General features: G+C 37.9%; 1 protein-coding gene across 3 annotated transcripts in view; it reads left to right on the top strand.

Moving 5' to 3' along the window:
* LOC111869610 (cubilin) overlaps positions 1-26,614 on the top strand; it is a 253,251-nt gene that overhangs the window by 61,637 nt on the left and 165,000 nt on the right. For all 3 annotated transcript variants that reach the window (XM_033753496.1, XM_023861259.2, XM_023861260.2), the window contains exons 21-26: positions 1,937-2,111; positions 6,279-6,525; positions 9,232-9,362; positions 20,465-20,651; positions 23,624-23,784; positions 25,416-25,597. In XM_033753496.1, the coding sequence (XP_033609387.1) occupies positions 1,937-2,111; positions 6,279-6,525; positions 9,232-9,362; positions 20,465-20,651; positions 23,624-23,784; positions 25,416-25,597 (1,083 nt within the window). The remainder of the gene's footprint in view (positions 1-1,936; positions 2,112-6,278; positions 6,526-9,231; positions 9,363-20,464; positions 20,652-23,623; positions 23,785-25,415; positions 25,598-26,614) is intronic.

Here is a 26,614-nt window from a genome sequence, read left to right as displayed (position 1 = left end):
TAGTATAAACACTTACACAACTAATAATAAGACTCTTTATGGTGGATTATGTTAGACATTTCTCGTTACTATCAGTTTTTAGATCAAAGGATATACACCGAGCGATTAAAACAAAAAAATATAAAATGATGATAAGACCAGTGTTTTATTATGGATGTGAGGGTTGGACGCTAAACAAGAAAGAGGAATCAGTCATCAATTCTTCCAAGAGGAAAATCCTAAGACGAATTTATGGACCAGTAAAAGAGAATAGGATATGGAGAATAAGATATAATAAAAGAGTTATACAAATTATATAAGGAGCCAGAGATCTGTGATGATAAAGTTTGAAAGATTGCAATGGGCTGGGAATGTACAGAGGATGGATAAGGAGCGTATCTCAAAGAAAATATTATATAATACAACAGGCTGTAGGAGACATGCTGGGAAACCAAGAACTAGATGGATTAATGTGGTGGAAGAAGATGCGAAGAAGTGAATGGGTGTAAGGAACTGGAAGAGAGCAGCACAGGGCAGAGAGGAATGGAGAGACTTGATAAGGGAGGCCAAGGGAGGACATCGGGCTGTTGCGCCGAAGAAGAAGAAGATGATGATGATGATTGTGTTTCATTTAAAAAAATCAGACACCAGTCAAGAATGCGTATATTGAATGTGCATGACTCAGGCATACAATGAGACCATATAAGCTGAATGGAAATGAAAGTCAGTGGCGACAGTGACCCATTTTTTAGAATAAAGCCAAAAGTACAGAATTCTACTAAAAATACATGTACACCTTAATGTAATGACTATAAATGAAAATACAGGTACATGAAGTCTGATAATTGGTGTTTTAGTGGCTTTTTCTTCCATAATTTTATAATGGCACATGATTGAATTATTGCATTTTAAAAAGGGAGAAAAATTATGAAAATGCCACAGTGACAAATTTAAGTGTCTGGGGGAATTTAATGTGCCACTGTGGGACAGATAAGATCACGCAAAAGAATCATTTGACCGGCTGATTTTTCATTCTTGAACTTCAAAAATTTTGTAGTAACTGTTTTTGTTTGTACAACTGGATTATGTTAAAGGGATTGCCTAATGAATATTTTGGCAATGTTGGCAGTGAACATGAGAGTGTGAGCAGTAAGTGTGAGGTAGAAGATGGGAGTTTTGCAGGCACTGAAACTGATACAGATGATAAAAATGGTGAATGAGGAGACTGGAGAAGCTGAATAAAGGGCAGTGGCATCAAGAACAAAACTGAATTAATAAATATTCTGTATAGTATGCTTTATAATATTTGTTTTCTTTCACATCATGTTAGTAAGGGTTTAAAATTGGTTCACAGAATTACTTTTCTTCTATGGATATTTTTCCTACTGCAAGGTCAGGTTTCATTCAGAATTATATGCAGTAAATATTTAAGATGTTATAAATGAGATATGCACAAAAATACATATGCGCGTCATGTAAAATGCACATTATTTTTCTTCAATTTTACCCAAAATTGAAATACATCAACAAATTTTGGTATAGTTCCCCAGTATCAAATTTCATGAAAATCCATTCACTAGCTATTGAGTTGTTTCATACGTACAGATAGAAGGGTAAATGGATGGAGCAATATTAATAGGCTCACTGCAGGGTTGTAAACACTCCAGAATTTAGATTCATGAAGACATTACTCCTCATCTGGAACACTGACAGTGACTGCTAGACATTAGAACAGATTAAGGTAAAGTTAAAGTTGTCCTTGTGCTTAATCAATTAAACACCATGCCATGACGACCTAACATTAGAACAGGGCTATCCATAAAAATTGCTACTGAGGCTAGACATGGATAGTTTAGTAACCATAACAGTGGGTAGACATACCTCTCACTTATTGTGGTCATTGTTGACAATGACATTGTTATGTAGCATGGTCTGATGCATTATGTTTTGTGTATAGATTCGTGATGGTCACAATGAGAACGCCACACTGCTGGGTCAGTATTGTGGGGGACGGGATCAGTTTCCCAGTCCATGCATCACATCACAGTACAACTTCCTTTGGCTCAAGTTCAAGACAGATGGATCCGTATCAAACCGTGGATTCTATGCCAACTACTCCTCTATCGATGTTGGTGAGTTTTGAGTCCCAGCTACACCTTTATGCTACTGAACACTTTTATGAGGAAGCAAAGGTTTACTTCTGTTCACTTTTGTGAGCCCACTAGTTTCATTTGGAACATTTTTGTAGAAAAAACAGGTTTGATGCAGGGTGGATTTATTTGCATCCACAAGTTTAATTATGGAAAGATTTGGGAGAAACAAATTGTGTGCATGACAGTGTTGGTGAAATAAAAGTTTTAATCAGAACATGTTTATGGGGAGCACAAGTTTATTAAGCAGTTCTCTGGAAACACAGGTTTCATTTAAGATGGTGGTAGTTTAATTTGGGACACTTTTGTAGAGGCACCAGTTTCATTGAAGATACTTCCATATGGAGCATAACTGGAACAACAAGTTTGATTTAAGGACGGCCTGGAAGGTCGCAGGTTCAAGTCCTTATGAGGTCATTTGATTTTTTCAATTGACCCAATCCTTCCAGCCGCACTGTGGCCCTGGGGTCAACTCAACCTCTAACAGAAATGAGTACCAGGCATTAATTAAATAATTTTCCTGGGGAGTGAAGCACAGGCGGCTCATAAGGCTGACAACCTTACTGCCATCTTTCAGCTGATTATCTAGATAATGTGGGACCCTCAACATCTCGCAACCCTATTGGCCTTCACGACCTGTTACAGGAATAGCTTTACTTTACTTACTTCCTTATGTGCACTGTACTGAAGTGTAGGTTTTTATATGATACTTCTGAAGGAAACTTGAATTTGATTCAGAACTGTTTAGTGGGTACACACATTTACATACCCATTACTACTTTGTGGGAAAGCTTAAATCCTTTTCCTTTTTTTCTTTAAGAATTATTTAAGAAAATAATTTTGAATTGTAATTACTATATTTTTCAGACCATAACATGCATATTTCTCCAGTTTTTATCACTCCATGATTTACAGAGAGAAATTTGCATTCAACCTTGATTCATCATTTTCATTGGAGGTCCTGAAAAAAAAAATGTTGGATACAGAAAAGCTATAGATGTGGGTGCCTATGTAAAATGCATAAAACGGTCACATTAGTGTATTTATTTACTAAATTAAAAAACGTACAGCAGTGATGTTATTTCCACTATCAAGTCCAATTTGCGTTACTTCTTTTTAAAAAGTCATTTATCCTCTTTTGTTTAGTGGCACCTTTGCTTTTCAAATTGAATAATAACCCTTCAGTATTAACAAACTAACATACATGAAAGTTCCCCCCGCCGGCTCTCGAGAGCCCCCCTTCCCCCCAACTCATAGTCTGGTAGGTAAGACACTCAACATGGCATATCACACAGCTAATGGTACAGAGCTAAAACTGCAACTTGCTACACCATGTTCTAAAAACATCAACTGCTATTTCTACTACCGTTGTGTACCAACATTAATGTGTGTAGTGTTACTCTTTCTTAAAAACGATCAATCCAGGAATAACGTTGTGCAGGACTAAAAATTTTGACCAATAGATGTGGAAAAATGATAAATTGAAGAATGATTGATGTGGGTTTCATTTTCATAGTTTAAATAGGATTTTTTTGGGGACCACAGAAATTGAATGATGGATCCAGGAAAGTGACACATCTAGGCACAGTACATACAGGCTTCTCTGTATTTCCCTTTTCATTGCATGTGCTTCCCACTGAAAATATCACCATCCTGTTAATTTTAATGTTTTGCGTTTATTATGAGAATGAGACATGCTGCAATTGTCATTTATAACAAAATCTTTTTGATATATTCAAATTTCCTTTGTTATAACTGCTAGCAGTTATAGTTTTACCTTCCTTGTGGTAGTCACAATTTCAGACTGTGCTGCTACTGGATACAACAGTGCAGAAACATTACATTGGTGTACCCAAAAGTATCGTAACAGATTTGATAAACACGTTGCCAGGCAACAGCTCTGTAAACATGGTCCAACATGCAACAATAGATGAGGCTGTGTTTACTATGTTGTCTGTGCTGAGTAGTGGTGGAATAATGGGGTTATGCAACCTGTTTCTAAGCAACGGCTAGGTAAACACACTTCTGCATAGGCAGTGACGTCAAACAACAGTGGATAGAGAGTACGTGAAGTGTTTTCTGTAGGTCTGCACCAAAGGTTTATGGGAGACACAAAAGGTCATTTTCGACCAGTCGTAGGCTGGAGGAGTGAGCAGTCATAAGCTGGAGGAGTGAGTAATAGCTGGACTTCAATTGAGTTCCAAAGTTCCAAGGAAACAGCAATGTGAACAGAAGAAGAATTAGAAGTTTTATGTGTGCAATAGCATAATGATGTTGGGAGTGTGTGATTTAGTGAGACTTCTATAGTTCCTGTGTTATAAATCCTTGAAGATTAGTGCAGATAAACTGAAGAGATTAGCATGGAGTGCTTTATAGTGTGAAAATGAGTAACAGTGTTATAATTATTTGTAGTTATGGATTGTAAGTGATCACTAGATCTAATTACCAATCTGAACCCCATCTTTAGTCACTGATACACGTGACAATATCGTGAGTGCACTCCCGATTACAAGCAATTGGGGCAAGAAGAATACAGAGGTGATTCTATACAAGAGAGAAACAGTTGCAGGTTTGAATACCAGTCCTTCTGTGAGAAAATTCAGATGCAAACAAATGGCACTGCTAAAACTGATGTAGGACATTATGACAAAGTTATTGCAACTGTATTCTTGTACAGTGAAACTTGTCTGCATTGTCCACTTGTAGTTCTTCTTGAGCCTGGCCACCTTACACAGGTGACCAACTTATAGACTATAGCATTAAAAGTTTCCAAATGGCACTGTGCTGGCAAATTGATAGTAGCAGCAGTAATGAATGGTCACAGAATATCAGCTGTTCCAGCAAGTTCCACGCTTCCTCATCTTTATTGGCTGTTATAAATATTTATTTATAAAGGTGTGAAGTATAAATAGAACTCACTTTTATTCTTTAACAACAAAGAGGAATAACATGTTTTCTTCAATTCTAAAGGGTTCTGACAATAATATATTCCACTTAGGATTACTGGGTTTCTGGATGTTACCCGTTGTCTAGTGTTTCAAACAGAACACAGTATTTTGGAGCCACTAATTGTCCAGTGACTGAGACTTGGTCTTTCTGGCAGATAGAACTGGGTAGATGTCTGAAGATGGAAACAAAACCATTTTCTGACATGGTGTGGTCTGTTTGAAATACCAGACAATGAAGAAATTTCAGGAACTTGTAAATGCTTACTTTGCTTTATTATTTATTTTATTTTTTTTTGTAAATAGACGTTAAACAGAGAACTTAATGATCGGTGCTGAGAAGAGAAAAATTGAAAACCTAAATAACAACCAGTATTGATATGGCTTACTCAAATAGTATTAAAAGTAGAAGCAACTTAAATTATAGACTGAGGTAGATGTGAAAATATATGAGGTTGTGGAGAGATTTTGTGACTTTATCTACATCATTATACCCCTCTTTGGAAAGAATGTCTAAAGAAGAAATAGAGTACAGTCAAGCGGGAAGAGAAATTACTGCAGAATAAAAAAACTCTCTGATTTATGTTTCTCTTTTAGCATTATTATGATGTATCAGTAAAAAGGACTGTTATAAGTCAGACTCAGTTAAGAAAAACAGCAAATTATTGCAGAACCACTTCAAAGTATAATATTGAAATTGGTCTTATGTTGTGGGGATGTGAACTAAATCAAACTAGCGTAGTTTAAGGTCCTATATGAAGACTTTGTTATTAGTAGTGTTCAGTCTTCAGTTTGTGTTATGGGAAAGTAACGAATTCATTCATTCACTCACTCAGTTAACCAGTCATACACTAGATTATGTGGCTAGTTATTTTTTTTATATATGGCTCTGCAGCCCTTGTGGACCTTGAGCACGTTCTCTGTTTTTAGTCCATACACAATTGGTAGGACACCTTAGACAGGGGATCAGCCCACGCAAGGCCTCTGCCTATGCAGAACAATGCAAACACAGAATAAATGCACACAGACATCCTGCCTTGATTAGGATTCGAAACCACGATCCCACTGTTCGAGTGGGCGGAGGTGGTTCATGTCTTAGCCGGCACAGCCACTGTGATTGGCCAGGTGCCCAGTTATATTTACAAGTGCCCTGTTTGCATGTAGTAATATCTGACAGTCATATTACAATATGTGTATTGCACAGGATGTGGAGGCATTCTGAAGCAGCAACAGGGCACAATCCAGTCTCCAAACTACCCATTGGTTTACCCAAATGATCACACATGTCGGTGGATAATTGTTGGGGCACTTAACACTGTGGTGCAACTAACTTGGCAGTCATTTCGTCTGGAGGGTAACCCTTACAGAGGTAACAGAGATGACTGCCCTTATGACAAGGTGGTCGTGTTTGATAACAGCTCTGTGCCTGAACATGGTGGAATCATGGGCATGTGAGTATGAATAATGGTAATGCAGGTTGAATGTAGACCTCTCTTAGTTTCTGAATGATAGTAGCTTACGGCAGTGATTCCCAGACTTGTTGAACCATTTTACCCATTTGGTAAAAAATTTGTGACAAAAGTCCACACCAGAATTAGAAAGTGAGGTATAGTAGTTCCTTTAACGATAAGGAAATTAATAATGCATAGGTTCTGTTTTGTTTAGTTGATGTGTAGTGACTTGTAGTATTTGAGGTTCTCTCATCAGTGGCTATGAAGAGTTCCATCTTCTGGGATATAATGCTGTGTAGCAATTGATGTTTTGGAGTAATGCATAACCTCTGTGTTGTTCTGAAATGTTGTTTTAATTTCAACAGACTACACATTGTTACTTCAAATCCTCTACACATTGTTTTATTCCAGATTATGTAACTCTTATTGTAATGGTTTCTTTAAAGCTGCAGGTACTACACTTGTCAGGATCTTTGGGACCTAATGAAAGTCTGAAGCTAGCTCTAGTCAGGTGAAAACCAGCCTTTGTGTCAGTTTACATTAAGTGGAAGACTTACTTGAAGGATGTAGTGGTTAGAGTTTTGTATAGCAGAAGGCATTGGTCATGCCTTATGTATTTAATCTCTCATGGATGATTGCTGTTTACTTCATTACAGAAACAGCCTTCAGATTTAAAATTTGAATATGAAATTTGTTTTTAGGCTTATGATTGTAATGGATTTCTCTCATTACATTGTGAGACTAATGGTACTGTACTTAAAAGGATTTAAAAACTTAGACTGTGACATATCCGAAGGATTTAAATGCCAGAACTATTGAGACAAAATCTGTAGTTTTTTTTATAAGATGATGCCTTGGCAAATTGTTTTATTCCCAACTACTGTGAACAGTCAATATCAAATCCAAACAAGTATATCATGTCTTGTCCAGAAAACTGGTTAAAGCAGTAACACTTTTGACTTATATTTAGGAGATGCCCAGTTGAATCTTGGCTGGGACAACATCTAATCTGACTGAGGTTTTTCACAGTATATCTCAGTCCTCCTGGGCAGATGATAGGACAGTCCCTCTAAGCAGTCCTCAGTTACTTCCATTCTTTTCAGTTCGCTAATCATATATCACCTTACTTTTCGATATATTGTAAGAATAGTATGAGGTAGGAAGGTGCTGTTAAGTAAATCATAAATTGTAAATGAACAACAGTGTAGTTGGTGTTAGCCTTTTATTGCTGAATCTTTTTGTAGCTGTAGAAAATTTAGACAGCAAGTCTATGAAATGGTACTGTAGTATTGATAGTATTGATTAACCTTTATGAATGTGATGATAACAAAAGTATGGGACATTTTTTGGCTACCAAATATTATAAGAAGTACATATGTCATGAATGTGTCAGCATCATTATGTGCACCAAATTGAAAAGTTCTTTACACAGTGACAATACATTTTAATGAAATGTTACAAAGTGTTATGTACAAGTCTCATATGCGTGCTGTTATCACACCCATTAATGAGTTGCTTTCACCTTATGTGGCATCATCAGTGATGTCACTTAGGTCTTTGATTGGCAGTGGTTTGTCTGTCATATGGAAGCTGAGGCAACGATAAGCTCCTTTAAACATGCCATCCTCACTGTTGTCACATCCCTTAAACAGAACTCCAGCAAAGGGAGGGCATTAATGTAGTTCCTGACATAAATGCAGGACCTTACAATGCCTCTAGGTGCAACAGAGAAGACTGTTCACCTTATTTGGCCACTATAAATTCAAGTTTCATGAAGAGGTGTCACATCTACCATTACCTCAGCAAGCTACTGGTACAGAACCACTGTAGCTGCTTTGCTATGGTGGAAGTTAATTTGCATGAATTTCATAGCACTGGTGTTTCTTTTGCCCTCCCTCACTATTCTTTCGCTTCACTCCTTTATCTTTCCTTTCTTGGTGGACCAGGTTCTTTCCATAGGGGTCCCTGGTTCTGGCAGGGTCTCTGCCACCCTCCTTTGCTCAGCAGTATTGGTCCCAGAGGAGGTGGGCCTCCCCTTTGAAGACCAACTATGGGTTCAATATGGCCCCTTCTCCCTGCTGGGATTCTGCTTCAGGATCTTTCCGGACCTTAACATTTCCTTGAGAACATCCTGTAAAAATCCTGTACTTTGGTCCCCTTGATAGCTCTGTGGGAGTCCTGGTCTATAAGAAGGATCAGTCTCTGGCCTTGCTTGTCAAGGATCCTCCAATGTCAGTATGAAACCCTGGTTTGAGTCCTTCAATTCATTTCACTGGCTCATCAGGAGTCGTGGCAACTTTATCCTTAGTTAGGTTCGTGGCATACGTAAGAACTTCTGTTCTATGGTAGTAGGCCAGGATGAAGAGCAATAAAATAATAAAATAGAAAGTTGCAGCAGTGTGAGAAAATGTATACTCAGGTACATATTACCGAAACAGGTGTAATAGTTAGTACTGAAATAATTATGTGACACTCTAGTCAGGAGGATTTTTAAAGATTTATGCCAAATATATGTGCAGATATTTGAGAGTTTACTGCTTGAATGCAGTGATATGTGGTTGAATTGTCACCCTTTCAAAGTAGAATGCAAAAACTTGCGGCTGACAAAGTGCTATGCTTCAGGGCACTGTGTAAATTTCCAAACAGATTTGAGTGAGCTGTGTAGAATATCTTGAAATATAACATTTTTTTGCACCATTGTTACAGTTACTGTGGCAGCACTCTTCCCCCTGTACTAACCACAACAGGCAATGTGATGTCAATTATTTTCAAAACTGACTACAGTGCCTCCAGAGAGGGTTTCTCGGCAACATACACAACTTTGGACTCTTCAAGAAGTGAGTTCGTTGGATTCTTGTTTCATTACATTCCTGAACTTTAACTTAGTTTCCAGAAGGAAAAATAATGTAACAGAGAGATACATGTTGTCTGTGCATGAGTGATCCTAAATAGTTTTCTAATGGAAAGACTAACTTTCATGAACCTCATTGTGAAAATTCTGCCAGAGGGGATTACTGTATGGCTTTAAGACATCGCAGGTGGGCGACATCAAAAACTATGATTTCTGTCCCATACATTGCGTACAGGTAACATCAGTCAATGTTTTGTCAGCTGAGTCAGTGTTTGTTGTGTGGGTGCTGATTTGGATCATGTGTTGGCACAAGGTTACTATAATTAGTTAACTTACACAGTTTTTTTATTTAATAATCTAATTGCTATTGCAGTCAGATCACCGAGTGATGGAAAATACACTTGAAACAGATACTGCTTCAGAAATGACAAGATTTTGGGCCAGATAATTTAAGTTCAGTAGATATATCTGTTGAAGTGGAATATAAATACAGATTTTTCACAAATTTTTCATAAACATGAGTTCAAAGGAAAGCTTGTTTTTCAGAGATGTGTTACAATACAAAATTTCAGGGCTCTACAGTTGTCCTGTTGTCACTAAGACCTCAGGAGTCTGTGACCACCATGTTGGTAATATTAGTGACAGCATTAAAACATATGAAGGTTAGGTGACCTGTAATGTGTTGATTTCCTTTGTGTCATGCTTACATATCACTTAACAGCCATATTGGATGAGAAGAAACATTTTATTGTAATACAAAACAAAAACAAATGAATATAGATCACTATTACCAACTTGAACATTTTTACATTACCAGATTCTCAACATTCCTCCTTAATTTCAAAATGTTACAGTATTGTCACGTGTTGGGTGTATAACGCGACAAATAACTTCACGCTTTGGTGGATATAGCGAATTTTATTCCACATTTGCTCTTACAATCACACAATTTACAGATTCACAATTACTGCTATCTGCAGTATCACAAATACTAGGCTGCAAATGCCAGAATACAACTGACTGGTTTCTGGCTAACTCGTTACTCTCCGCTGGCTAGATTGAGAACTCGAGAACTTGGAACTGTACCTTGTAACTTGAGAACTAACTTCGGCGGCTGATACGCTTTGGACTCCCTGCTGCGGCTGTGTAGTTTCCTTATATAGCCTCAGCGCTTGCCTGTTACATAATGAGTGCCTTGTCACAGTAGGAACCGGTGCCACATCACCGTGTTATCCGCGTCACAGCTGCATTGCGCATTACGTCACCGTGCGGAGGTGGGTGGGGGGTGACGGAGCGCTGACTCACCCGCCACATCACTGCTGGGGGGGTGTTCTCCGTTGCGCAACATGTCACAATATTATTAGCTGTTTTACAAAGTTAAATTGAATAACCCTTAGTAATTTTGGTCTTCAGACTACAAAATTAGTACATGTAATTAAAATTTTCTCAGTCTTATCAAAATCAGACTTATTTCTTCTTAAGTATAATGTCTCTAAACTTGGTAAATTTCTCTGGTGATGGTTTTGTTGAAATGTCTGCCACATGAGTTTCAGTATTACAATATTTGATTGAGAACAGTTTCTCTTTCAGTTGTTCACTTATGTAGTGATACCTAACGTCTGTGTGCTTAGTCCTACGCGTCACTTGTCCAGATTCTATTAGCTTGATTGCACTTGATTGTTGACACACAGTTCAGCTTCCACCCTTTTTCCTGTCAACTCCTCTATCAACGTCTTTAGATATTTCACTTCTTTACAGCACTCAGCTGCTGCAATATATTTGGCCTCAGTGGTTGATAATGCAACAATACTCTGTTTCCTAGAGCACCGTGATATTGGGTCCCCTGACATCATAATTACGTATCCCGTTACACTCTTCCTATCCTTTACATCCCCTGCATAATCAGCATCACTGAATGGTTCCAGTTTCACAGTTTCGGAGTCAGATGAGGTATATTTTATTCCTGAATCTCGCGTACCTTTCACATACCTAAGGGTCCTTTTAACATTCTGAACAGCTATTTTGTCAGGGTTTTCCAAGGTTCTACTTTCCACATTTACAGCGAATGCCATATCGGGCCTGGTTTAGAAGTCACATGTATCAGGCTTCCTACAGCTTCTCTGTAAGGAAATCTTGTGACATTTTCTCCTTCATCATTTGTTCGAGGGGTCGTGGCCATGGATGTTTTAATTTCTCGACTTTCTTGCATGTTGTATTTTTCCAACATTTGGCTTGCATAATTGGTTTGAGAGATATGTATCCCATCTGGTTGCCTCTCAATTTGTATTGACTTTTGGATTTGTGGTCTTTGTTATCTGGAATTGATTTTCCAGTTTCAGCAAAATTTCCTCTATTTGTCTTTCATCCTCTCCCATGATTGTCCCATCATCCACATGAATGGCCATGAACAAACTATTGGCATCATTCTTAAACTGCATTGGTCAGATTTTAGTTGGTTTAGACGTTCTTCTTTCAGAAAGGTTGTCAACTTCTTGTTCCTATTCGATGGTGCTTGTCTTAGGCCATATAATGCCTTTTTCAGGAAACATGTTGCCAGTATTCTTGTATCCTTCTGGTATCTCCATGTAGTTTTCCTCCTCAAGGTCTTCATACAGGAAGGTAGTCTTCACATCAAAGGTTTGCATGTTCATATTCTTACGTGCTGCTATGGCAAACAGTACTCTAAGAGAATTCATGTCGACAACTGGGCTAAAGGTATCGTTGAAATCTGTTTCCCCTTCCTTTTGTTGACATGCTCTCACAACCAGTCTGGCTTTTTTGTCTTCCATCATCCTTTATTTTGAAAACCCATTTACTGATCAGAATTTTGTTGCCTATTGCTTTCTCTCTGTTTATATACAGGGTGTCCCAGGAGGAATGGACCAAACTTCGGGAGGGTGTTCCGTATGTTAAAGTATGCCGATATAACCCAAAACACCTATGTCCAAAGTTGAACGGTTTCGGAGATAATAGCCCAAGAAAAGTGTGGTCTTCTTGCAGGTCCACACACTGTACCTCTCAGCTGAGAAGCCTTATCTGTGTTTGTCCTTGAGTGCGGTGATACACCCTAGCCGTGCTTATGTAGTTGGCTTTATCAGAACACGTAGTCAGTACATTACGTCAGCACTTGCCATTCATGTGTCATGTATAGTGCTTGGAAACCCTAAGGACAATTATGACATGGCGAGCGAGTATTTTGTACTTCAATTTTATGGCTTCATGTCACTCACAAGTTAGTTTGATGTTACGTACATTATTAACATTACAGAATCCACATATTCCTGCCAGTTTTAATATGTATTTTATAATCAACAAGTGTGCAACGCCGGTCAAAATTTGACACTTCTCTGGCCATTATCTCCGTAACCGTTGAACTTTGGACATAGGTGTTTTGGGTTATATCGGCATACTTTAACATAAGGAACACCCTCCCGAAGTTTGGTCCATTCCTGCTGGGACACTCTGTATATCGAAGATTTTTTTTTGGTAGAGCGAATCCTTTTCCTCTTTAATGGCTTTCTTCCACTTCTCGCTGTCTCCGCTCTCCATGCACTCGTCATATATATAGGTGAGCATACCTTCCTTTTAACTCTCTGTGTGATAGTCTCGGTACTTTGGGTGTATTTGAATGTTTCTTCTTGGTCTCAATGCATATCCATGTTCGTTTTGTCCATTGTTTTTCCTTCCATTATCCTTGTGGTCAGCATTTTCATTTTCTTCATCCTCTTCAGTATCTGTTGGTTCTTCTTCACTGTTGTCAGCTTCGGGTTCTTGCTGCATTTCACTATCTTCCTGATCTGGAGTATTTGGTTTGTCCTCTGGATCCATCACTCTTTCCATTTCCTTTTGTTTATTTGTTGTCACAGGTTTACTTGTGAATGTCACATCTCTGGAGACATAGGTCCTTTCTGTATTTGGATCCCATATTCTGTAGCCATTTGTATTTTATCCAATGAATATTCCTTTCTTGCTACGACTGTCCAACTCTTTCAGTGGTCCAAGAATTTTAGTGTACATTTCCAGCCAGATGTGGTCTTTTACCATACCAATTTTCCACTGGCATTCCATTCACTGTCACTGTTGGACTTCTGTTTAGCAGGTATGCAGGAGTGAGTACAGCTTCACCCCACATTCTCTTACTTAAACCTGAGTCAAAAATCAATGCTCTTGCCTTTTCCACAATGGTACGGTTCATCAACTCTTATTTTCTAACAGGTATATCTTACAAAAATGCGTATAGTCATCCAAACATGTAAGGAAGTATTTCTTATTGTCAAAAGTGGTGGGATCAATTGGTCCGCACGCATCACTATGAATTATCTCTAATGGCTTTCCAGCCCTAACTCTTTCTGTATCAAATGGGAGACTCACTTGTTTGGCCTGCATACAAACTGCACATATATCAACATGTTTACACTTGCTCACACTTTCTGGTATCCCTTGGCATATCTCCTCTAGTTTCCTAAGATTCGCATAACTTATGTGACCTAGCTTTCTGTGCCAGTCTACACTTATATCTTGCTGAGTCATCATAGCTTCATTCATCGCGCTAAAGTTAATTACAAACAATCCATTTTCATCCTTTTTTCCTTCGATTACAACATATTTGTCCTTCAGTTTCTGGACTTTCTCTTTTGTAAACAACACTTCTCCACTATTTTCTGTAATACAGTGCACTGACAGCAGATTTTTGCTGAGTTCTGGAACATATGAAACGTTTTTCAAACTACACTCTTTAAATTCCAAATTGCCTATTTCTTTTGCAGTCATACTTTGATTTTTCTTTGCTACCTTTATACATTGAGTATACTGTTTAGTATGTATCAAATCAGTCTTCACATTTGTCATATGACATGTACTACCACTATCCACTACATACATTTTGTCTTTTTCGCTTTCATCACTCACGTGGGTTTCTGCTGCTTTAGCTAGAAAATTGACCTTGCTTCTTTTATTCCTATCTTTAAAATAACAGTCCTTTTTACCATAGTTCGTTTTCTTACATACTGTACATTGTTTTCTTATATCACTGTCCTTATTACTAAAGTAACAGTCCTTTTCAGAAAGATTATTCCTTTTACAGATAGAGCAATTTCTCTTACCTTTGTTGGGGCAGTTGATCTGGGCATGACCTATTTGATTACAATTGAAACACTTGAAAGGAGTTTTACTTTTGGTTTTAGTTACTGTCTTAAAAGCTATGCTTTCCTCTTCTTTAGTTGTCACCTTGCACTTCACTTCTTCCAACATCGACCTGGCCACCAGGTTGTCAAGGGTTCTGTCCACGGTCACCATTGAGTCCCAGGTGGTGCTGAAGTGTTTGTAGTCTTCTGGTAGAATCGTTGTTATTTTTGTCATGATCATGTTTTCATCAACGTTTTGGTTCAGTTGATGAAGTTTGAAGGCAATGTTCTGCACATGACTTATATTTGTCATCATATCCCTAGTTTTGTCATACGTGAAGTTGTAGAAGTCTTGTAGCAGAAGGCACTTCTGTTGATAGGTGTCTCGCTGATAAATTTGCTTCAAGTGTTTTACATTTCTTTCGTGTTGTGCAGTGTGGGTCTTCACGTGTTTCTCTATCATTCTCACTATGTAGTATTGGCACTTTGCATCTCATATCTTCCATTTCCTTATATTTTCTTTGTCTCCTCCTTGGTCACTTAACAGGTTGCTGCCATCAACAATGTTTATCAGTTCTTTTGCACGCATCAGAATCTTGATTTCAAAATGCCACAGTGGAAATGAGTCGGCATCCTTCAGTTTTGGCAGATGAGTTACCTCTTCTATCTCTGTGGTTGCCATTTTTTCGTTATTCTTCTTCTGTCTTATCCTTTTTTTTTCTTTCTTTCCTTTTTTAGTTTTTGAGCAAATCTGGGCCCATAACCTGTTGATTTTCTTTGTGTTGTGCATACATATCACTTAACAGCCATATTGGATGAGAAAAAACTTTTTATTATAACACAAAACAAAAACAAATTTAATAGATCACTATTACCAACTTGAACATTTTTACAATACTAGATTCTCAACATAATGAACATAATTTACATTTTAGTTTCTTGATTCCCATTAATTGGCTTTACTTAGCAATAGATAATAAATAATTTGGAAGCACAGCAAGTATTGATGCCTAGGAATAGTAATAATCTGAAAAATAAGTTCAGTATTAAACTCAAAAGGAATGAAATCAGGAAATCATCATGTCATTCAGGTCAAGGTTATTTATCTGGTTATATTTTTTCAAAGTAAATGATTGTATATATAGGGCAGGTAGGAGATGGGGTAGTATAGTTGGCATACTCACTGGCTATAGGCTGGATGACTGAGGGGTTGGAGTTTCAGTCCTGGTAGGGTCAAGAATATTCTCTTCTCCAAACCATCCATACTGGCCCTGAGGTCCACCCAATCTTCTATCCAGTGGGTACTGGGGGCTCTTTCCCTGGGGGTAAAGTGGCTGGGTTTTGAAGCTGACCACTCGTCTGCAACTAGTGCTGAGGTCAAGAAAATGTGGAGCTATACATCCACTCCCCCATATGTCTTCATGGCATAGTGCTTAATTCAATGAGCACAGGGACAACTTTACTTTATGTATAGGGCAGGTTCGCTCAGCAGTGGCAGAAATTTATCTCAAAATATAAGTGTAAGATTTGAGGTGTTCACGGCAGTGACTATGAAGAGTGCTATCTTCTGGGATGTCTATAGACAGACACCTATGGATTTCTTATACCCTGAAGTTTGAGGTGATATGTTCCTCCAAAACGTTGGTTAACAAAATATCTACATGACACCACATCCCAGCAGATGGCATTCCTCAAAATGTAAGTTAGATTTTGTGGGAGTATAGGAGGTCAGATGGGATTGAGGTAGCACCGAACCAGCTGGTGAATATACATTTTTCTATGGAAAGGGGAATGAGAATCATGAATTAGGCACAGGTTTTTTTGTACATAAGATAATCATATCAGCAGTTAAGAGAGTAGAGTTTGTTAGTCATAGGATGTCATACATAATACTAAAAGGTTGCTGGTGTGATATCATCGTTCTGAATGTTCATACCCTAACAGAAGATAAAACTGATGATATGAAGGACAGGATCTATGAAGAACTAGAACATGTATTCGATAAATTCCATAAATAACATATGAAAATTTTGTTAGGAGATTTCACTGCCAAAGTAGGTAGGGAAGACATTTTGAAACCAACAACTGGGATTGAGAGTTTAGAAGAAATTAGTAGTGATAATGGAGTTAGAATAGTAAACTTTGGCACATCCAAAAGATCTTATTGTCAAAAGTACGGTGTTTCCAAATCATAACATTCAGAAATTTACTTGGATATCTCCTGAAGGAAAGACGCACAACAAAATTGACCATAATTTGATAGAAAAGAGATGACATTAAAGTATACTTAATGTCTGATCATTCAGGGCAGTAGATTGTGATACTGACCACTATCTGGTGTTTGAAAAATTAGGGAGAGATTGGTAGTGATTAAATAAAAAACAGACAGGGTTCATATGGAGTGGTTAAATCTCAAGAAATTAAACAAGGTAGAAAGCACAGAGCAGTATTGTGTTGAAATCTCAAATAGATTTGCAGCTTTGGAAAACTTAGACACTGAGGTGGTTATTAATAAAGCTTGGGCAAGTGTTAGATAGAATATTAAAATTTCTGCCAAAGAGAGTCTAGGTTATTATGAACTGAAGATGCATAAGCCATGTTTCAATGAAAGATGCTCAAAATTATTAGACCAAAGGAAACAGGCCAAATTGCAGTGGTTACAGGATCCAAGCAAAATAAATGGGGATAATGTGAAAAATATAAGACCTGAAACCAGTAGGCATTTCAGGAACAAAAAGAGGGAATATCTGAAAGACAAAATTGATGAGCTTGCAATGAACAGTAAGAACAAGAACATTAGAGACCTGTATAGAGGAACAAATGACTTTAAGAGGGGTCACCAACCTAGAAATAACTTGGTGAAGGATGAGAATGGTGATTTGCTTGCAGATTCCTAGAATATTTTGAATAAATGGAGAAACAACTTCTCTCAGTTATTGAAAGTACATAGGGTCAGTGATGTTAGGCAGGTAAAATTACATAAAACTAAGACGTTAGTACCTTATCCTAGCCCTTTTGAGGTTGAAATTGCCATTGTAAAGTTGAAACGGTTTGAATCGCCAGGTAGTCATGAAATTCTGGTAGACTGATTCAAGCAGGAGGTGAAATATTACGTTCTAAGATCCGTAAGCTAATTAATTCTATTTGGAATAAGGAAAAATTGCCTAATCAATGGAAGGAGTCTATTATTGTACCGGTTCACAAGAAGGGTGATAAAACTGACTTCAGTAATTATCATGTGATGTCACTGCTATCAACTTGATGCAAAATTTTATCCACTATTCTTCTTTCAAGGTAAAATCCACACATAGAAAGATCGTCAGTGTGGGTTTCACATAACAGATCAACTACTGTTCAGATCTTTTGCATTCACCAGATACTGGAGAAAGAATGGGAGTACAATGAGACAGTACATCACCTATTTGTAGACTTGAAGAAAGCCTATGATTCAGTTAGGAAGGAAGTATTGTACAATATTCTGAATGAGTTTGGGCTGCTCATGAAACTAGTTTGGCTGACTGAAATGTGTTTGTCCGAAACATGTAGTGAAGTTCTTATGGATAAACATTTGTCTGATAATTTTCCTCTCTAGAATGGTCTGAAACAAGGAGATCTGAGAAAACCAGGTGCAGCTGAAATTAAGTGGGACACATCAGCTGTTGGTGTATGCTGATGATGTGAATATACTGAGTGATAATAAAGATACCATAAAGAAAAACACACAAACTAGAAAGGAGGTTGGTCTGGGAGTAAACACAGAGAGAACTAAGTATATATTGCTGTCTCCTCACTAGAATTCAGGGTAAAATGGTGACATAAATATAGCTAACAGATGTTTTGAAAATGTGGCACAGTTCATATATTTTGGAACAACAGTAACAAATTAAAATTTGATTCAGTAGGAAATTAAGGGGAGAGTGAATTCAGATAATGCTTGCTACCATTCAGTCCAGAACCTTTTGTCTTCTTGCCTGCTGTCTAAAATCGTAAAAATTTTAATATACAAAAATTATAATTTTGCCTTTGGTTCTGTATGGGTGTGAAACTTGGTCTCGGACATTAAGGGAGGAACATAGACTGAGGCTGTTTCAGAACAGGGTGTTGAGGAGAATATTTGTGCCGAAGGTAGATGAAGTGACAAGGAGGTTGGAGAAAACTGCATAATGAGGAGCTTCACAACTTGTTCTCTTCGCCATGTATAATTAGAATGATCAAGTCAAGGAGGATGAGGTAGGCAGGGATGTAGCATGAATGGGGGAGAAGAGGAATGCATATAGCATTTTGGTGGGAAAGCCAGAAGGAACGAGATCACTAGGAGATCAAGGTGTAGGTGGGTGGACAATATTAAAATGGATCTTAGGGAGATAGGATGGGATGTTGTGGATTTGATTGATCCGGCTGAGAATAGAGACCATTGGAGGGTTCTTGTGAACATGGTAATGAGCCTTTTGGCTCCATAAAATGTTCGGAAGTTCTTGAATAGCTGCATAATTTGCAGCTTCTCAAGAAGGGCACAGCTCCATGAGTGAGTGAAATGATTAAATTATGTATAAGAAATTTTACTTGTTTTTGTATGTGGGTACAAATGTAATATTACTTTGAGAAAATAGGAGAGTGTCAAGGAAGAAGTGCACTCCTTTGGAAATTTGGTAAGATGCATCAGAATTAACTTCTTGCTTAAATTTAGTTAGACAATAGCTCTTCCTAATGGTGGAGGATAACTCTAGTTTTTATGAGCACCTGATTCTATTAAGCTTCTAATAGAAGAAGTTACCAACACTTATCATTAGGAAATCTTTAACTGATAGGGTTCATTAATTCTCCTGAAAGCAAAATATTCCTGTATATTAACACCTTGCAGACCAAGCACCCTTTAAAATGTTTTTCGCTTTTAAACATGGCGGACTGTTCGCGTGTTAACAGGCTTTTAGAACACAATAAGTTGCAACACACTATACATTGCTCTGGCGCCACCTACATTGCACGCAACTGCCTGCAGATGCGTGATAAGACTCTGGAATGTTTAGTTAGCAGTCAGTAACTTGACCTCACTGTTTACTTAACCGACTATGAAGGAAAATGCTTTGCCTTCTTCAAGCTGTGTGTGTCAGCCAGTAGCTAGTGGGGAGAATGGATCAAAGACAAATTCTCCTCCGATGACCTAGCTGACCTGCCTTGTGGGACGCATAGTAATGGATTAATTGTCATTCAGACAGCGACAGTGATGGGGGACAACAAAGAGTTGTGGCCACAGACAGTAAAAGTGACAGTAGCTCCGACGATAATGTGGTTAATAATATTGCGTGTAGTAACATTGCAGGGACAACAAAAAATCTAAAAAAAAATCTAAACCCTGATTCAAAATTGATATACAAAGCATTTCTGATGAATGTGGCAAAGGCCTGGGCTACAGTCCAGATGTTGGCGGCAGAACCAGGGTCACATAAAGACTTAGTACGACCGGGCCCATCAACTCCCACCCCACAAAGGCCTCATGTGGACCCCCCAGGGCGACTCTTCTGTGATATGCGGAAAAATACACCCCCGTGAAAATTGTGAACAGTGAACATTCCAAGGGGCAGAATACTTCTAGGCAATGCCGTGTTTGCATAGTTCACAAAAAAGGGAGTATGTATATATTTGCAAGTTCTGTGTAATGCCACTTCACAAAGGGGAAAGTTTCCAGAAATATCACACCCTAAGCACTTCTAGGAGCGTTGGTAAGTGTTCTCCAAAAATTTTAGTTCAAAAAAATAATTAGGAGATTTTATATTAATTTTTAAAGTGAACAGTGCACAAGTTAGGGTAGTATGTTTAAAAATGCCGGTCCCCAGGGTGATTTAAATATTTAAATCACCGGTCCATGAAGTGTTAAATGCATCTGTGTCAGCTACTATAAGCAAATTTTGGCAGGGATATCAGTTGAAAATTGTTCAAGATGTAGATGACACGCTTTATGTTGCAGTGTGTGGTGGGACATACTTCACCAGTAAGGGCATACTGCAATCTCCAAACTACCCCAACAACTACCCTCACAACAAGGACTGCCAATGGATTATATCTGTTCCTACTGGACAGCAGATCAAGTTGAATGTTACAGACTTTATTTTAGAGGGAGGTTCCAACTGTCGCTATGACTACCTTGAAATCAGGTGACTATCTTTAAAATGGATGAAATTTCCAGTTTAGCCTACTTCCTTTCTTCAAGGAATGTAGAGAGAAAGAGAGAGAGACAGCGAGCGATTGCCTGCCTATCTCTATACGTCCAGCAGTTCAACTTTTGAATCAGTTTTAATGAAATTTGGCAAGAACATCATGCCATTGGAGACCACCCCCCACCTCAGTATTAACATCATGGGCACACAAACTTTTGAAGTGGGAGTGACATTAATGCCATTTAATGTGGGGTCCTGGAATTGTGGATGTTAGTAGAGTTTCAGTAAGTTATATAGGTTGGGTAAAGGTAGTTTCTTATAAAACATAACGCAACATAAATTTTAAAAATTGTGTTTAGTTTTCATTTTTATGAAAGTAACTAATGAATTACGAAACAGGAGTACAAACTATTATTTGAAGGTGAATTGTAAACATTCCTACAGATTTTGTATGCAAGGCAATTTATAAATCAACAGTTACAGACGTGGCAATGGTGAAACTTTGAGGTAATATTGAAATTTCGGGACCTCCCACATCCTAACACACAGCTTCGCTGGTCTAACAGACAAGAGACAACTCCCACCTCATAGCAGGATATTTATACAGCGCTTGCAGTCTGGCTGTCTAGAGACCAACACAAGCACCAGCCAATCAGCGCTCACAACGGCAGCTCCATTGCCAAGCTCCGCCCAGTGGTAATGGTATAAAAATGTGGGCCTGCTGAGCAGTGGGCAGTCTTACATCAGTCTTCATAAGTCATACACTTCACTGCGAGTACAAGCAGCAACACAGTTCTAGCTCTCCAGTAACAGCGCTGAGACAGCAGACTGCCAGCGCATGCACCATAGGCAGCTGATTCTACCTGCGCATGCACCATAGGCAGCTGATTCTACCTGCGCATGCATCACTGCACACCAGCTAGTCTGACTCACTGCCGCAGCAGGACAAGGGCATCGGGCTGCGACACGAAAGACTCATCTGTGCAACTGGCCCTTTTCAGGGACAGCAAATTTTCACCAACACCATTGGACTGAGCTGGCCGCTATGGAAGGAGTTGCTACTGGTACCCTTCAGGCAAGCTTCCTGCTCTAAGTGCAGTGAACATTTACTGTTACAGATTCAAGTGGCTATCTGAGCAACATTGACATCACACAGAACATATTAACTCAGAATCATGTAATTAGGTGTATTATGAACTTTCAGTACTTAAATGTGAAATTAACAACACATCATTTGGAAAACCAGGAAGTCTGTGCAGTAGAACAGTAGTCTTTATGAGTTGTACTCAGTTCCTTCTGCCTTTTGTATCTATTCAGTTAAATATCGGTGTTGTTGTAAATTGTTTATACAAAACACCATGCAGAAGCTTCATGACACTGATAGCAGCCACAGTTGTGATATAATTATGATGATGACAGAGAGCCATAATAACAACAACAATAGAAGTCACGATAACAGTAGTAAATTATCCTTAAGAAGAGTACAGTTTGAAGATGCCTGAAAAACAGTGTGCTGAAATAATATTTGGACTTCAGAGGAAGGAAACAAGAGGTGGCAGGAGGAGCTGGCATAATGGAGAAGGGTGAGATGGGTAGGGTTATATACTATGCATGGGGGAGGTAACAGATGCATTCAAAATTATGATTAGAGAATGTGAGAGAAGGAGACTACTTAGAAAACCTACTATTATATATGAGGATCATGTTGAAGTGGAGCTGGAAGGAATAGGGTTTATCTATGTAGTCCATGATATGGCAGTAGGCTCTTTTAAACATGGTACTGAATCTTTAGGTTTCATAAATGGCAGACACTTTTGAAAATATTTGAGCAACTATTAGTACCTTACGATGGATTCTACTTAGGTACTTAGGCACTTTGTTAATAATAAATTTAAAAAATAATAGTGTTAATAACAATAAAGTAATGACAAAGAGAACCATACTGATGATGATGATGATAATGAGTGATGGTGGTGGCAGTGGGTGGTGGTGATGTTCAGTAGTCAACCTAGCATTGCTAACTACTCAAGGGACTATGGTGACTGTGAGTGACATTTGTTTTAAATAATGTTTGAGGCTGCTAATGAAGCAAAAGGCTGGATCCAGTGCAAAAACTGTACAATTTCCTATGGGAGCAGTTGGAATGTGTGGCACTGCACTGCAATCAGTATCACTGATCAGCATTCATAATCAAAATATAGTTTCACGGGAGCTGAGTGTTGGGGGATTTCTTTGCATAGCCTACACCTGCCTTTTCTAAAGTCTGGATTGTTTGGGAAGCCACTCAACTGATGACAAAACCTCAGGTCTTTCATGAAATTGCTGGAAACTTCCAGTGGGTGATTTCATGGGGTTATACTGTAATATGAATTTTATTTGTATTTTGCACATTTGTAAATTACCATAAAATATGTCCACAGCTAAAGGAAGCACACCACTTTTTGTTGACTACAGCTGGTTCTACTATCTGTTTTGGTAGCTTGTGATTCTGGATGACAGTGAATATAACATATTTCATTTGTTTCCCATGTCGTTTTTTCCTTGCAAAATGATAAAAAAAAATTCTGGGTTTTGTTTTGTTTAATATTTTGTTGAATTGCAGGTTCAAGGAGTCTAATGTTTTCTCAATTATTGGTGTTGTTTTGAGCATGTGTGTGCATGTGTGTGTGTGTGTGAGAGAGAGAGAGAGAGAGAGTACATACACACTGCAGTTCTTCATATTGAAGGGAAGTAGGGGTAATTGTTTATTCCAACTTTTGAACATCGTGGGTTAAACTTCAGTTGCTGCTTTGACATATTGAGTGGTGTCATGTGTGTCTGCTACTTTCTGCCACATAATGCAAGGATATTGTGACGTTAAAGTGGTGTATCGTTTTCAGTTTTATGAGCATTTGTGTATAAGAAGTTAGTTTCTCATCTATTTAATAATGGTATTTATTATGATGTGTCATATTGAAATGTTAACACAGGAATGGAGGATCACAGATGGCACCACTGATTGGCAGATATTGTGGTACTACGATTCCTAGAAGCATTCCATCATTGAGCAACCAGCTATTTCTACAATTTGTGTCAGACAATTCTGGCAGACAAAGAGGCTTCCGTATCACTTGGGATGGAACTGCCACTGGTAAGTGAAATGTTTTTCATGTGGTAAACAAGTGACATGGAATTCTCATGTAATATATTAGGACTTCCCTGATTTAGTGTTCAGTTTCTGTAGTCAGAATTATTGGTATGGATGCCTTCACTATATAATGATCGAAGTCAAGTCACACTGATCGCATTAAATGGGAATTTCACTACATACAAGAGTTATTCAGAAAATAATCCCTGTTTATTTTAGGCAACTAATGTAGGAGGAGGGGAGAGCTTATGCATGTGAGGTAGCATCACATGACTCATTCCATAGTAAACAATCACATAACTGGTCACTTAATTTTTGTTCTTGTCTCTGCAGAGTGAGTTATGATGTGTTCTGCAATTGATAATCCTGCCAGCAGCGAAATTTTAGCTCTTATCCACTTTATTGAAACTAAAACATGAGTGCTCTGGAAGTTCATTGTAAATTATATGTGGCAGTTTACAGCCAACATTCAACAAGTGAAGGAACTGTAAGACTGTGGTGTAGAATTTTCAAAGTTGGTCGAAAAAATCGTCTCAATGAAGATGAACCAAACTGTGACATACACAACGCCCACATGGAAAGGAATGCACATGTACATTAACAATAGGAATATTTTACAGCTTATACCCATGTTGTATACTGTATGAATATTAAGACACAATAACAGCTGATAACAATATTATCTAAAATGCATTACTACAGTGCAACCTCTGGCATAATAACATCCACTTTGAGAGACACTTAACAACGTGATTTCCCACAATTATTCACACAACACTGAAAAATGTGAACATTACATGAGAAATTTTAATGTCATATTCCATAATCATAATATTTGTTCTGATAATTGTAATATTTTTATGTTTTATTTATATGACTTTCAGTTTTATTCCGAAGGCTTTATCTCATAATATATTCCAGCATGTTATTCATCTTCGATGAACATTACATGCTGATACTTTTAATATAAATTTTTAATAGAAATTCTAATATTTTTGGGAAGGTTATTATTGCAATTCTTACATTCTAACATAGGCATAAATTTATAACATGGATGTTATCCCATCTACATACTAACCCATAATCCAAGATCAACATTGAGTGTAAGTCCGTGGGCAGCTTGTGGGCAGTCATAAGTTTGCTGGACTTGGTCATATATCTAGATTGGTGTTCCTCAGTGCTGCTTGATTATGTTAGTCACAGGGTACCATGACCAACTGAGATTGAAATATTCATCCAGGATTAAAGTTTCTAGGGTTCCTAGCATACAGAAGTGTAATTAATTAGTCCTTCTGCTGTTTCAACCTCTGAAGTTGACACACTATTGTTGTTAGTATTTACTTATAGTAGATAATTAAAATATATGAAGAGGGTGTGACCTTCAATAACATGAAATTCATACTCTTATTTCATTGTAATGCTGCCATGTTTTGTAATTTGTAGCTCACTGTAGAACAGCATTTCTCATGTAATTTTTTTTCCACAGAAAGCAGTAATTCTGTGATATGTTTTTCAGATTCCATTACAGTCATCATCACAATAAAACAGGTATCTCTTAATATAGTGAATTCAAGAATAACATAGTCATTTATTATTCTCAAGAAACATTGATGCAGACTAATGTAATATTTAAGGCTGTGGAGGTACACTGACTGCACCTACTGGATCCCTCATCTCCCCCAACTATCCTGAGGCCTATGGCCACTCTGGGGAGTGTTTCTGGAGAATTTCTGTGAGCAGAGGCAGCGTCATCCAGATTGTGTTTGTTGACCTTGAACTGGAGAGCCATCCCACTTGCCGGTATGATTATATTGAGGTGAGCAATCCCACCATACACATGTAACTATGAAAGCATAACATGGCATGATTCGTTGATATTTCTTTAGTTAACTGTTTAATATAAATCGATAAACTGACTAATTAATCAATAAATGTAGGTAAATGTAAAGTTGTCCCTATGCTTAACTAATTAAGCACTATGCCATGAAGGCATATGGGGGAGTGGTTGTATAGACCCATATGTTTTGACCTCAGCACTAGCTGTAGGTGAGTGGTCAGTTTCATGCCTTGGCCGCTTTACCTCCATTTTATAGGAGGTTGGGTGGACCCCAGAGCTGGTCTGGACAATGTGGAGAAGAGAAAATTATTGACCCCACCAGGACTCGAACTCTGACCCTTCGGTTGTCCAGCCCGTAGCCAGTCACTTTACTGACTACTCTATCCTGGCTCCCAATCAGTAAATGTAACACTTATTAAAACCTACTTTTGAATAAAGAATTATGACTCATTGCTCTTACATTATAAGACCAAGTATCTTTCCAGTCATGTTGTCTATCAGGGTATTATCTTACATGTAAGATTAGTGGATGTATGTCTCATCCATGCAATTAGTGGAGTAGCCTTGGTTTCTATATTTGCTAACAATTCTGAGATACTTCAGCCCCATTTCATGCATTAATCCTCTTCCACGAAGCAAATTCCTGTTGTTACGTACCCTTCATCTGAAACTAAAACTTCTTAGAACTTTTGATGGTGAATATTTAAAATCTATGTCGAGTATCATATTTTTAAGAACAGATTGCAAGGATCTTGATTGTGAGCAGTGACAGTATCCTGTATGGAATTTAGTGATTTAGTAATAACACATTTATTAGAATGATCTATATCTCTTTTCTTCTAAGAATATTTTTTCTTTGGAGTGAAGAAAGATTTCCCTTTCATGATATTATATTGTTTTTTTCAGGCTGTATCTAAAACTTCTCAGTATTATTTCTCTTCTCCTGAATTTTTTAGAACAGCTTGACCCCTTTTGTCTTGATCCTTTTCCTTCATG

The sequence above is a fragment of the Cryptotermes secundus genome, unplaced genomic scaffold, assembly GCF_002891405.2.
Source record: "Cryptotermes secundus unplaced genomic scaffold, Csec_1.0 scaffold557, whole genome shotgun sequence".
NCBI classification, from domain to species: Eukaryota; Metazoa; Arthropoda; class Insecta; order Blattodea; family Kalotermitidae; genus Cryptotermes; species Cryptotermes secundus.
The sequence above is the reverse complement of the archived record's forward strand: the minus strand, read 5'-3'. Positions and strand labels throughout refer to the sequence as shown.